This window comes from Cylas formicarius, unplaced genomic scaffold (assembly GCF_029955315.1).
Source record: "Cylas formicarius isolate icCylForm1 unplaced genomic scaffold, icCylForm1.1 PGA_scaffold_7__23_contigs__length_41026272, whole genome shotgun sequence".
In the NCBI taxonomy this organism is placed as follows: Eukaryota; Metazoa; Arthropoda; class Insecta; order Coleoptera; family Brentidae; genus Cylas; species Cylas formicarius.
This window is the reverse complement of record NW_026844352.1, coordinates 22,803,978-22,815,382: the sequence shown is the minus strand read 5'-3', so window position 1 is coordinate 22,815,382 and position 11,405 is coordinate 22,803,978. Positions and strand designations below refer to the sequence as shown.

The 11,405-nt window shown below is 34.0% G+C and overlaps 1 protein-coding gene across 1 annotated transcript; it reads right to left on the bottom strand.

Moving 5' to 3' along the window:
* Positions 1-6,046: 6,046 nt before the first annotated feature.
* Positions 6,047-9,983, bottom strand: LOC132704980 (uncharacterized). Its single transcript, XM_060675348.1, has 3 exons — positions 9,826-9,983; positions 6,766-6,931; positions 6,047-6,324 (listed from the first exon to the last, which is right to left on the bottom strand). The coding sequence occupies exons 1-3, from the start codon at positions 9,887-9,889 to the stop codon at positions 6,102-6,104; spliced, it is 453 nt and encodes a 150-aa protein (XP_060531331.1). The 5' UTR covers positions 9,890-9,983; the 3' UTR covers positions 6,047-6,101.
* Positions 9,984-11,405: the final 1,422 nt, after the last annotated feature.

The window sequence follows — 11,405 nt, the reverse complement described above, 5'->3', positions numbered from 1 at the left end:
TTGAATTTTGAGATTAAACGTGGATATTTGTTCAGCAGGACTTATTTCAGGTGCAATTATAATTTTTTCTTTCACTTAAAAAATTTGGATTATCGTGATAATATGAACTGCGAGATGTTTTGAGAAATGGCTAAAAGAAAAACTGATACCAAATCTGTATGCTCGGTCTTTAATTAAAAATATTTCATAATTAATTAAATAACATTTATGAGTTACTTGAAATACATATTCTATATCCTGCACCAAATATGTTGTAAAATCTAAGCTAGCAAAAGGAAATAGTTTGGCCAGATCGATTGAATCATATTACGTACCAGCAATGGAACAAGTCCGTGGGACATACAGAAAAGATAATAAGGGACTGATAGGTGCTTGATATAGCACCGATGATCATTGTTTCATTCTAGGAAAGCTTAGAAGACGAGTACTTCTCAAATTTTGAAAGTGACGATGGAAGTTATTAAATTTTAAGCATATAAAATTAAACAGTTTTTTTTTATACTTTTTATTGTTCTTGATTCTAAAACTGACTGATTGTTTCCGCTACTTCTTCTTGGAGACTGAATAGCAAATTTTATTATTTCTTTAAACCCTTGAGATAATTATTCGGACTAAATTCCAGTCATTTGCCGAAATAAATTGAAATATTGTTACTAATAATAAAAAAATCAGTTTATTATTAAGTTACCCAAGTAATCTGTACCAATATAATCATTTTTTTTGTCGCTTTTTAACATCTTTTGGAGTATTGTTTTTCCTAAAAATAATGTTATATGGCCATCACACTCTACGCAAAATAATCAAACTATTTTACCTTCTTCGGATACTTTTGCAGTTGCAGAACATTTTGCTGTCTCCGTTTTCCTGATTTGATGAATGTAATTACTGCTAAACAATATAAAATAAATGTACATGTATAATTTAATAATCCAGAAGATTTGCATGTAGTTAGTACATTTTTAAATGAGACCCAACAAGTTTTAACTCTAGATATTTAACTGCTTAAATTTTTTAACTGCTACAATTCGTGTCCGGGAAACTGACTATCACAATAGTATCTGTTGAAGATTTTTGTAGAATATACTTACATAAAAAACTGCAAAAGAGTAAATCTTTGATCTGCTGTAGAAATTTTGAAAAACTTTCGTGTATGTATTTGTGGTATCTTAAATTTATATATATATATATATATATATATATATATATATATATATATATATATATATATATATATATATATATATATATATATATATATATATATATATATATATATATATATATATATATATATATATATATATATGATGACACTATATTCCGGGATATCATCCGTTCGCTTGTTGAACTCCGACTGGAATCCTGCAGACGTTTCGCCAAAATCTCACTTGGCACTTCGAACACTCAACAAGCGAACGGATGATATCCCGGAATATAGTGTCATCATATTTTTCCATCCGTGAATCAATACGTGAAAGAAAAAAAAAAAAAATATATATATATATATATATATATATATATATATATATATATATATATATATATATATATATATATAAGGCAAACACATGGACAAGAATGATAAAAGTTTAATATTGAAGTTTTTTTCAAAACTAATTACGTTAACTCATCCCTGTAACTATTTAAAATAAGTATTTTACTGGTTTTAGATTACGTCATTTTGTCATTTTTTACCTTTCTCCTATATAGATTAATAACACTTATTTTGGCCGACCTAATTGAGAAAATGAAAATCACGAATATTGCTACCGTTCCCACCTACAGACGTCCGATCATAAATTACAATAGACACCCACGCTCGAACTAGAATTTAATTACGCATGCAGAAATTAGCACGCAGAAGGTCTCGCAACCCCGTTACGGGATAATAAGGTGTGTGAGCGATGGAAACGCCTCAACTTGCACTACCAGTCGCCCAGTCAGCTCCGACAATGTTGGATGCTAATAAATATAAATCAGATTACACCGGGATAGCTATACGTGACTTTTGAGCTCTACAGAACGCAAAACCACTAATGCTAGACAGCCATATGCTTTTGGAGCACGAGTCTACTTTTGAACATGACTTTTAACGAGGAACGGACTTTCTCCCTCAACAGCAAGTTCTGTATAACCAATTATGTTAAATATCAAAGGTTTACTTCGAAACATTTTAAATAAATATAAAGTTTATTTTTATAAGAAAATCGTGTAAATAAAATAAAATATCTGGACAAGTGGTAAATCTATTTTTGAAGATATATTTCTTTAGAACTTTTGATATGTGGTCAGTGATGTTTTGAATGTAAGAAAGGACAACAGTGACAAGTGTGGGATTACTTGCGGCCTCGTTGCTATTGGAAAGTCGTGGTGAAGTTTATTTTGTGTTGAAACGCTCAATATCTTTAATGTGGAAATTATTGGAGAGAAAAGCAGAAGTAAGGTGCTTTAATTCAGTGAATCGGACTTCTTTTTAGTCGCGATGGGAATGTGCCACCAAGAAAAGATAAATTTACCAAGAATGTTAGCAGTCTTGTTGTCAAACCCAATACTCTTACTTTAATAAAAATGTTGGTATGCCATCGGAACCAAAAACTTTTTGTTTTATGATTTATTTTTTAAAGTATACAAGAGCTAATACTAATAACATTCAGACCAATATTTTTGTTATCCAACTGAATTGAACTAACAATATTTTTGCTTCTATAAAATGGTTATTAAACTACAATATTAGGCTCATTCCTGATTTTATTACTCTGCTTATTCATTAAATTAAAATTCTGGACACTGTATCAACATTCATTTGACAGAATCCGAAATTTGGCCGAAATTTTTGGTTTCCCAAACTAATTTTTGTTTCTTCCGGGCCTCGGTATATACCTCGTTCAAAATTGCACAACTTAAGAACAAACAGATATTTTAAATTAGCACAAGACGTTTTAATTTCTAACCAAAACTATGAAAAACACTATCCAGGTCCGTTTCGGAATAAACATGAAGCGATTGTTCAAAATTCTTAATTTTGGAGTCGCTGAAGTTTCTACCAATTCAAAATGTTGAACAAACATTCGACTTGGTAATGCCATTTCGAAATACTTCAAGTTCTGTGAAAACTGGTCAATAATAATGTAATATACAGTACGTCCACGAATGGAGGGGACAAGAGAACGAATAGACCAAAAAATGAAAAATAAAGAAATAGGGCATTCTTTTCAAAAGTGCTTTGCTTGGCTTAAAAATACCGGTACAAAAAACCCGCAAAAATATAAAATTTGCGATGGTCCAATTTTATGGCCGCCTAAGATTTTCGATTCGATATCTTGCCAAAGGTTTTTTGAAGGCCAAAATGACCAAGAAGTTTTTCGCTGAAAACAATAAGGAGTTCTAGCAAATTTCAACGTCGATTAAAAAATGCGTAGAATACGGAGGGGAAGTTTATGAAATATAAAATTATGTCTATTATCTTTATTTTTATTTCAAAATGCAATTTGCAAAATATTTTCCCTATAAAACAATCACTGTTATTATTATAAATATTCTTTGTTCTAAAGTCTATATTTATCTTATTTTGAGAAATACGTCACAATTATGAAAGGCGGAATAAAATCGTCGCTCCTAGGCGAACCTAGAATTGTACAAAAAAACAAACGTCAGGTATTGCGAAATTATTTTTTTCTACTCCCGTCTGTAAAATACCTAATTACACACCGATCTAGTATGCGGGAAGCGTTACTTCACCACGTCAGTTCCGTTTCCCACGAATCCGAGCCACTTCGCACATTTCCGGGATTTTATCGCACGGATTTGGGAGCGATCGGATGTTTTCGGAGATATTTCCGACGCTTTGAATTTTGACGTTTGTCAATTCTGACGGTCATGTCAGTGAAGGTATTGGTGTTGTTTTGCGAGAGTAGAGTAACTACGGTTAAGAAAAGAATCGGGCGAATAACAATTGAAATACACAGATTGCTGTACGCCGCTATCCAAAAAAAGACCATCGATAAAAACTGAAAAATTCAATATAGAATCCCTCAATCACGAAAGCACTAAACAACTTTACTCAAACATGCCAAACATATGTCACTCTTAACCCCATAGTACAGTTTGATACTCCTAACACAGCTTGGAACAAACTGAAAGAAAACATTTGCAAAGGTGCTAAGGAAGCTCTAGGAACACGCACTGTTTCACACAATAGGAGACCGAACATTAAACCCTGGTTTACATTAGAAGTCAAGAACATCACAAGGGAAAAGAAGGAAAAATACTTACAATACAAGAAATGTCCAACACCGGAGAACCGAAACATCTACACCGAAATAAGGAACAAGACTAATAACAGAGTACCAGAAATTAAAGAAGAATATTGGCAGCGATTTAGTAACGAAATGGAGGCGGATATGTACGGAGCACAAAAACGTATTTGGAAGATGTTGAGGGGTCTGAAACGAAAAACAAATGAAACAACACAACTAAGAACAATTGCAGAAGATACGTGGGAAAAATATTTCAGAGACCTATACGCAGAAACAGATGAACCAATGGAAGCAAAAGGGACAAGCCAAAGAGATAATATAGAAGATCACGCGCAAATTACCTACAAGCAAGTAGAAGATACAATAAAGAAACTTAAAAATAGAAAATCTCCTAATCAAGATAAAATACCAAAGAGCTAATAAAAAATGCGGGCACGGCTATCATAGAGGAATATGCAAAATTGTTTAACATTATATTACAATATAAGAAAATACCAGAGGAATGGAAACAAAGTATAACAATACCCATTTTTAAAATGGGAGATAAAACAGACCCAGCAAACTATCGAGGGATAACATTACTGAGCACCTCGCTAAAACTTTTGACTAAGATCATTGCGGATAAAATATCCTCAACAGTGCCAATAAGCAAGGAACAACAAGGATTCCGAAGAAACCGCCCCACTACCGATCCATTATTCATACTCAGGCAACTGGCTGAAAAATCTTTAGAATATAACTCTCCAGCCTATCTATGCTTTATAGATTTAACAAAGGCCTTTGATAGAGTCCAACTAAAAGACATTATCACCATCTTGGAAAGCAATAATGTCTCGAAAGAACTCACAGAACTTATCAAGGACTTAAACACAAACACAACAACCCAAATAAGAACAAACTTTACCTTAACGCAGCATCTCCGAACTACAACTGGGCCAGGGCGACAGTCTCAGCCCTCTGCTATTCAACACAATCATGGACCAATTAATAAAAACCGTTAAGAATACTGGATTAGGATATCGAATGGGAATACATAAAGTAAACATATTATGCTATGCTGATGACGCAGTACTTATTGCAGAGTCAGAGGACGACCTCCAAAGAATGCTACAAGCTTTTAACAGACAGGCAGAAAAACTTAACATGCAAATTTCCACAAATAAGACCAAATGCATGACCATTGCAAAGGAGCCTCTACGGTGCAAATTGGTAATAAAAAACAAAACTATTGATCAGATAATGTCACTCGAATACCTGGGATGCAAAATTACAAGCTCTGGATTCCTGGAAGAAGAAGTAAGGAAACAAGCCAATAAAGCTGCCGCAATATCAGGACATCTTAAATATCCCATATGGAAAAACAAACATTTGAGTGCAGAATGTAAGTCAAGAATATACAAAACCTGTGTACGACCAGTGATGACATATGGTGCGGAAACCAGAGCTGAAACATCAGTAACAAAGAGAATCCTACGAACTACTGAAATGAAGACCTTAAAAATGATAACTGGATACACATTGAGGGACAGACAGAGAAATATAGACATAAGAGAAATGTGCCAAACAAATGACGTTGTCAGATTGATAAGGCAGAGAAGAGAATGGAACCAGCATGTCAGTAGAATGGGCCCCGACAGAATGGCCATAATAATTCGCAACAACGTACCCCATGGCAGAAGACCTACTGGACGACCACCTAAACGTTGGCGAGATAGTTGGCAGTCAACCTCGCAAGAGTTGCTTAGACGAGGAGGAAACCGGAACTAAACAGGCGATACGCCTTCTAAAAGAGGAAGAAGAAGAAGATTACTGTTTTGTAAAATTTATTTCCATTAAGTCAGTGTATCACACCACCTGTATAAAATTAAATTGATTGGTTGAGTTATTCGGATTTACTACTTTCAGTCTGCCGTCCTGAAGTCCTAGAGCAAACGCGCCTTCACATGCGCTTTTGATGGATTTATCGTCATTTATGATAAACCGCTGGTTAGTCCCAAAATTTCGTGAATAAAGAATAAGACTGTTGCCATAGCCGCACCCTCCTTTAATGTCAAACACCTTGCCGACCCTGAAAAACCATAATAGTATATTATGTAAACAGTGTTATAACGAGCTGAGCGCAGCGAAGTGAGTTTTTAATAAACGAGTGCGTTAAAATATTGACTTAAGTCAGAAATTGGCCTAATGAAATTAAAACTTACGTTTTTTTAGCCCTTTCGTACCACCTTGTATGTAATTAATTAATTTCTTTGCCAAATGCACAGAATAAATTCCAATGGTGTAGTCAAAATTGCATCAAAAAATGCTTTATAAACTTTCTAGCCCACAAAAAAATCAGAGCTTATCGAAGATGGAAATTACAATTTCAAAATTTGAGAAAGACATTTTTGACGCGAAATATAGCGAACGAAAGTTATTTCTTAACTTGAACAATTTTAATCTTATAATTAAATTTCATCTAAATCAGCAGATTTTAGCAACTAAAATTTTGTTACTTGGAGCAACTTACTCGGCCAAAGAAGTAAAATAATATTCCCCTGACTTAGTAGCCGATTTTGTTATTTCAAATTTTCCTGCAAATTTTCTACATTTGACGGTTCCGAGATCGGCAGCTATGTATCGTTTGGTCTGAACATGTTGAATGAATATTGGAACATTCACGGGTACGTCCACACCTGAAAACATTTCAAAATGTTCAACTTAATAATTTAACATTGAAGTCATCAAGTGAAAGACCAAATTGCAGAAATTGTTATTCTTCTAATTTCTAATTTCTAATTTAATTTCTAAATTAATTTCTCTTTGGGATATTTTTGTAATTATATATTGCCACACGGAAAACAAACATTAATAATAAGCATTGCTCTAAAAAAACAGTTCACATGGCGTCAACAGAGGATCCGTTTTAGGACCAATGGTATTCTTCTTTACGTAAATAATTTATATTATGTAAGACGTCAGGGACAATCCTTGATTTTGAGGACAACCAAGTTTTCTTATAAAAGATGATTCTTGGGATAGTTTGAAAACCAAAGTTTAGAACGACTTCAGTAATCAGTTGAGCTGACTTAAACAGTCACTTAGGGTGAATGAAGAAAAAACAGTTTCCATGAAATTTTCGTGCAACAAACGAATTTTAGCACCTTCGATATATGAACAATAAGCAATGAACACTATTCAATAAAGTGAACAGATAAAATATAGTTTTTACAAATATCATGATGATCAATTTGCTAACATCAGTAAACAACCTAAGGCCACTGATTTGACAATTTAAATATTTTAGAAACATTTTGAATATACACTTTATTATACAATAGTGCAGACAAGTTTACAATACAGTATTACGGAATACCGGATATACATCCCAAAAAATGGGAAATTATGAAAAAATATTCCCAAAAAATCGATTTTCAAAAACCAAAACTTCTCTGTCCAGCTGTTTGGGGAGTCGAAAATGTTTTACGGTAATGCAATTATTTTTTGAAACAACTGTGGTAAATAGTTTCAAAAACAAAACAGAACTACAAAATGTTAGTCATTCTCACAATACAAGAAATAGAGAACGAATAATATAACAAGATTGCTTTCGAAAAAACGTCGGTGAGAGGGGCAAGTTCGTCGCAAATAGCGCGAATCAGCTTTTTATTTTAATAAGAAGGCGCTTCGCGGATTCTTGTTCTAGAGGGACGCATTGTTTTTCTATCGTGCTCCTGCGGACCACTATGCAACTTTCGCAAAATTGATGTAATTTGATTGTGAATACACCCTGTATATAGTGTCCTTCACATCTCGTCGAACTTCAAATTTACGGCACACTTCGGTAAATATTACAATTTGTACTGGTAATTACAACTTGAAATTATATTATAGTATTATATTATTATAGACGTTCATATCAAATTATCACATCTTTAAAAGTTCACCCACTAAAGCGGAAATTTTTAGGATCCATTAGAATGTTCGGAATAGAGCCCTGGATCTCCTAACTTTCCTGGTATCCGAATTTTTCAAATGGAGTAAATGGTTTTCAAAAATCTACTTGTATTTTGAAACCAAGCAATACGTGGTAATATTAAATGACGTCATCGTGTTTAGATTGAGGGCGAGAAATGGCCATTTTTGATTGGATTTTTTCAAATATCTCGAACAGCGTGTGTGATAGACGAAAACCTTAAATACAAAAATTGTGACCCTTGATACGTCCTATAACACTGTTTAAACGGATTAGCTATTGTTTGTACGAATTTTGGTTTATGGTTAATAATTTACTCTCTAAAAGAACAATTTTCAGGGTCTTTTAAATTTTTGTCCATAACTAAAACACCTTGTATATAAACGAAAAAATGCGTGAAACAAAAGTTATAGCGCCGGGTCTCCCACGTATTACGGATGTAAAATTTTTCTGATCGGATGAATGGCTTTGGAGGAAAAGTCGGTACCTGCAAATTTTGGAGTATTTTCCATAATAGGGGGACCGATTTTTCAGTTTTTTTGAATTTGCGGCGCACCCTGTATATTTTTAAAAAATTATCAAGAATAAAATTTATGGAGTCGTTTCCTCTGCGTCTTCTGATTCAAGAATTTTTTCGGTCTTGTAAACGATTTCTGAAAAATGGTCTTTTTTGTAGACCCTTGCACAAGAGATTTTTATTTTTTTTTAAATATTTCCCGACCCCCCAGCCCCCCCCCCCCCCCCCATTTTCAATAGATTCTGTCACGGGGCAAAGCTGCATATAGGTGCCGGATATGAAGTCGATTGCTTCAAATTTCGGACACTTATCGTGTTTCATAGCTAGGTCCAAAAAATAGTCCAAAATCGGGAAAAAAAGATCAGGGCCATTTCTTATAAGCTTATGTGCCTCGTGGAAGGTTCAAAAGGAGGCAAATGTCAATTTTGTAGCTCCAACCGTTCGAAAGTTATTCAGGAAAAACCAAAAGACGAGAACGGAGAACGGAGAACGGACAGACAAAAAAAATATTTTTTTTTCGACGGTGCTCATTTCTGCGCCAATGGCGATCCCGTAGGACTTACCGTTATCGAAATATAAAATTTTTATACGAGCGCAGATACTTTCGAAAAATTCGATTTCATCGATTTTCGAAAGTAACAAGTGTAAAAAACAAATGGACTTACACGTTTTTCCAGTCAAGTTTTTAAAATTGCCTGAATGAAGATTTAAGGCAGAAATTTATAATGTTAACATCATTAAGTGCTTTTAAAAACCATCTTAACAAATTTATTACATTTTGGAACCACGAAACAATATTATAAGATTAATTCGATATCACACAGGTCGTTTCAAAATAACGGTGAAAGCTGTATTTTTAGAACCTGAAAATTATGGCGCTTTCGGATTTCCCGGTAAAAATCGCTTTAAATATAAGTTGAGAAGTATTGAAGCAAACACGAGGCATCCAGAAATGCTATGAGATACATACATCACTGGAATAAAAAAATAATTTACCAAAGTAACTATATCAAGAACGCGAAAAAGAGAAGTAGTTGTTATTTCGTCAGTTGATTAAAAACATAAATCCGCAATATAGCAAATTACGTAAATCTCACCTTGACTAAGGCCCAAAACTATCGTAATAATGAAAAGGATGAATGTGTTGCATATGGCACCCATCTCGTCTATAAACTAAAAAGACCGCTAAAAAAATGTTTTATCGGAATTTTTAGTTTCTCTTATCGTGTATTAGCAACGGTAACCCTTAATAAACATACTAGAAATAGAAGTTATAATTTGTTGGCGAATGGGTAACTAATTTACTTGAAAATGGAATTGTACCGCTGTAAATGGATATAATTGACGCATCGTTTAAAACAGGTATAGGCCAACGCAACGCAGAGTTGTTATAATTAGGGGAAAATTCCGAAAGTAGACTTAGTATAAACTGGAATCGGTCCTGACTGATAGAAAAGTGAGACAAATTTTAAAATAGAAAACAGGGTTAAGTTTATAAAATCCAACAATCTGTTCCCTCAATATTTGCAAAAAATTAAATTGATAACTTCTTAAAAAAGGAAGAGAAAAAAAGGAGCTTATACAAATTGACATATTAAAAAACTTGAAACATTTAAGTATTTTGCAACGTTTTACAACATATACTAGTCAGCAAGGAACCCTATCTATTTTTTCAGAAGGATTGTTTTATAAAAAATAAATAAAAGCAACCCCCATTTACCTAAACATGTGGATTTAATGAACATCTTGTTCTTTATGTGCCGTCTGCTCTAAGAAGGTTGGCTACCATCATGGTGATTCTCACTTTGAACACAGCTGCTCGAAATAATTCCATTGATATACAGTAGTACCACTCTATTAAGTTTTTCAGCCATGGTGTGCGCCTTCTCCCCAAGCTTCTCTTGCCTTGTACTTTTCCCTGTATTATTAGTTTTAGCACGCGCTAGCTTTTTCAGCGCATAACGTGACCCAGGTAAACAAGTTTCCTTGTTTTTACAGTCTCCACTATCTCTGTTGTTTAATCCATTCGTCTTAATATCTCTGCGTTTGTAACTCTCTCTGTCCAAGAAACTCGAAGCATGCGATATCCGCAGATATATGCAGATACCCACATTTCAATAGTCTGGAGTATTTTTTAGTCGTCTTTGTTCGTTGTCCACGGCTCCATTCCATAAAGAAGGATTGAAAAAATACAACCTCTGGTCAGTCTGATCTTAAGTTTGATGTTTAGATCTCTAGCGCAGAATACTTTTCGCATGTTAGTAAGTGGAGTTTTAGCTTCTCCTATTCTAGATCTTATTTCTAGGGTGTGTCCTCCAGTAGAGTTTAATATGGTACCCACTTACTCTCTCGACTGTCTCATTGCGAACATGCGATCTGTGGCGGACATTTGCTTTGCTGATGAGCATGAATTTTGTCTTATTGGTATTAAGTATAAGACCAGCTTCTTCACTACTATTCACAATTTTGTCCATCATTTTTTGTAGGTCCGCGGCACTCTGGGCTATTACCAAGGTGTCATCGGCAAAACGGATATTGTTTATGACGCTGTTTCTTCAGATATAGAATCTTGTTAAAGTATATATGTTTTTCACTTAAGATTTCCATAAGTCTGTCGTGCCTCACCCGATCAAAAGCTTTGTTTTAATCCACAATAAGAGACGAAAAGCCCCTGGTT

Coding starts and splice junctions, on each gene's coding strand:
- LOC132704980 (XM_060675348.1), bottom strand. CDS start 9,889: ATGGGTGCCATATGCAACACATTCATCCTTTTCATTATTACGATAGTT. Junction 6,932..9,825: donor AGTTTTGGGCCTTAGTCAAG/GTGAGATTTACG, acceptor AAATGTTTTCAG/GTGTGGACGTACCCGTGAAT. Junction 6,325..6,765: donor TATTTTACTTCTTTGGCCGA/GTAAGTTGCTCC, acceptor ATGGTTTTTCAG/GGTCGGCAAGGTGTTTGACA.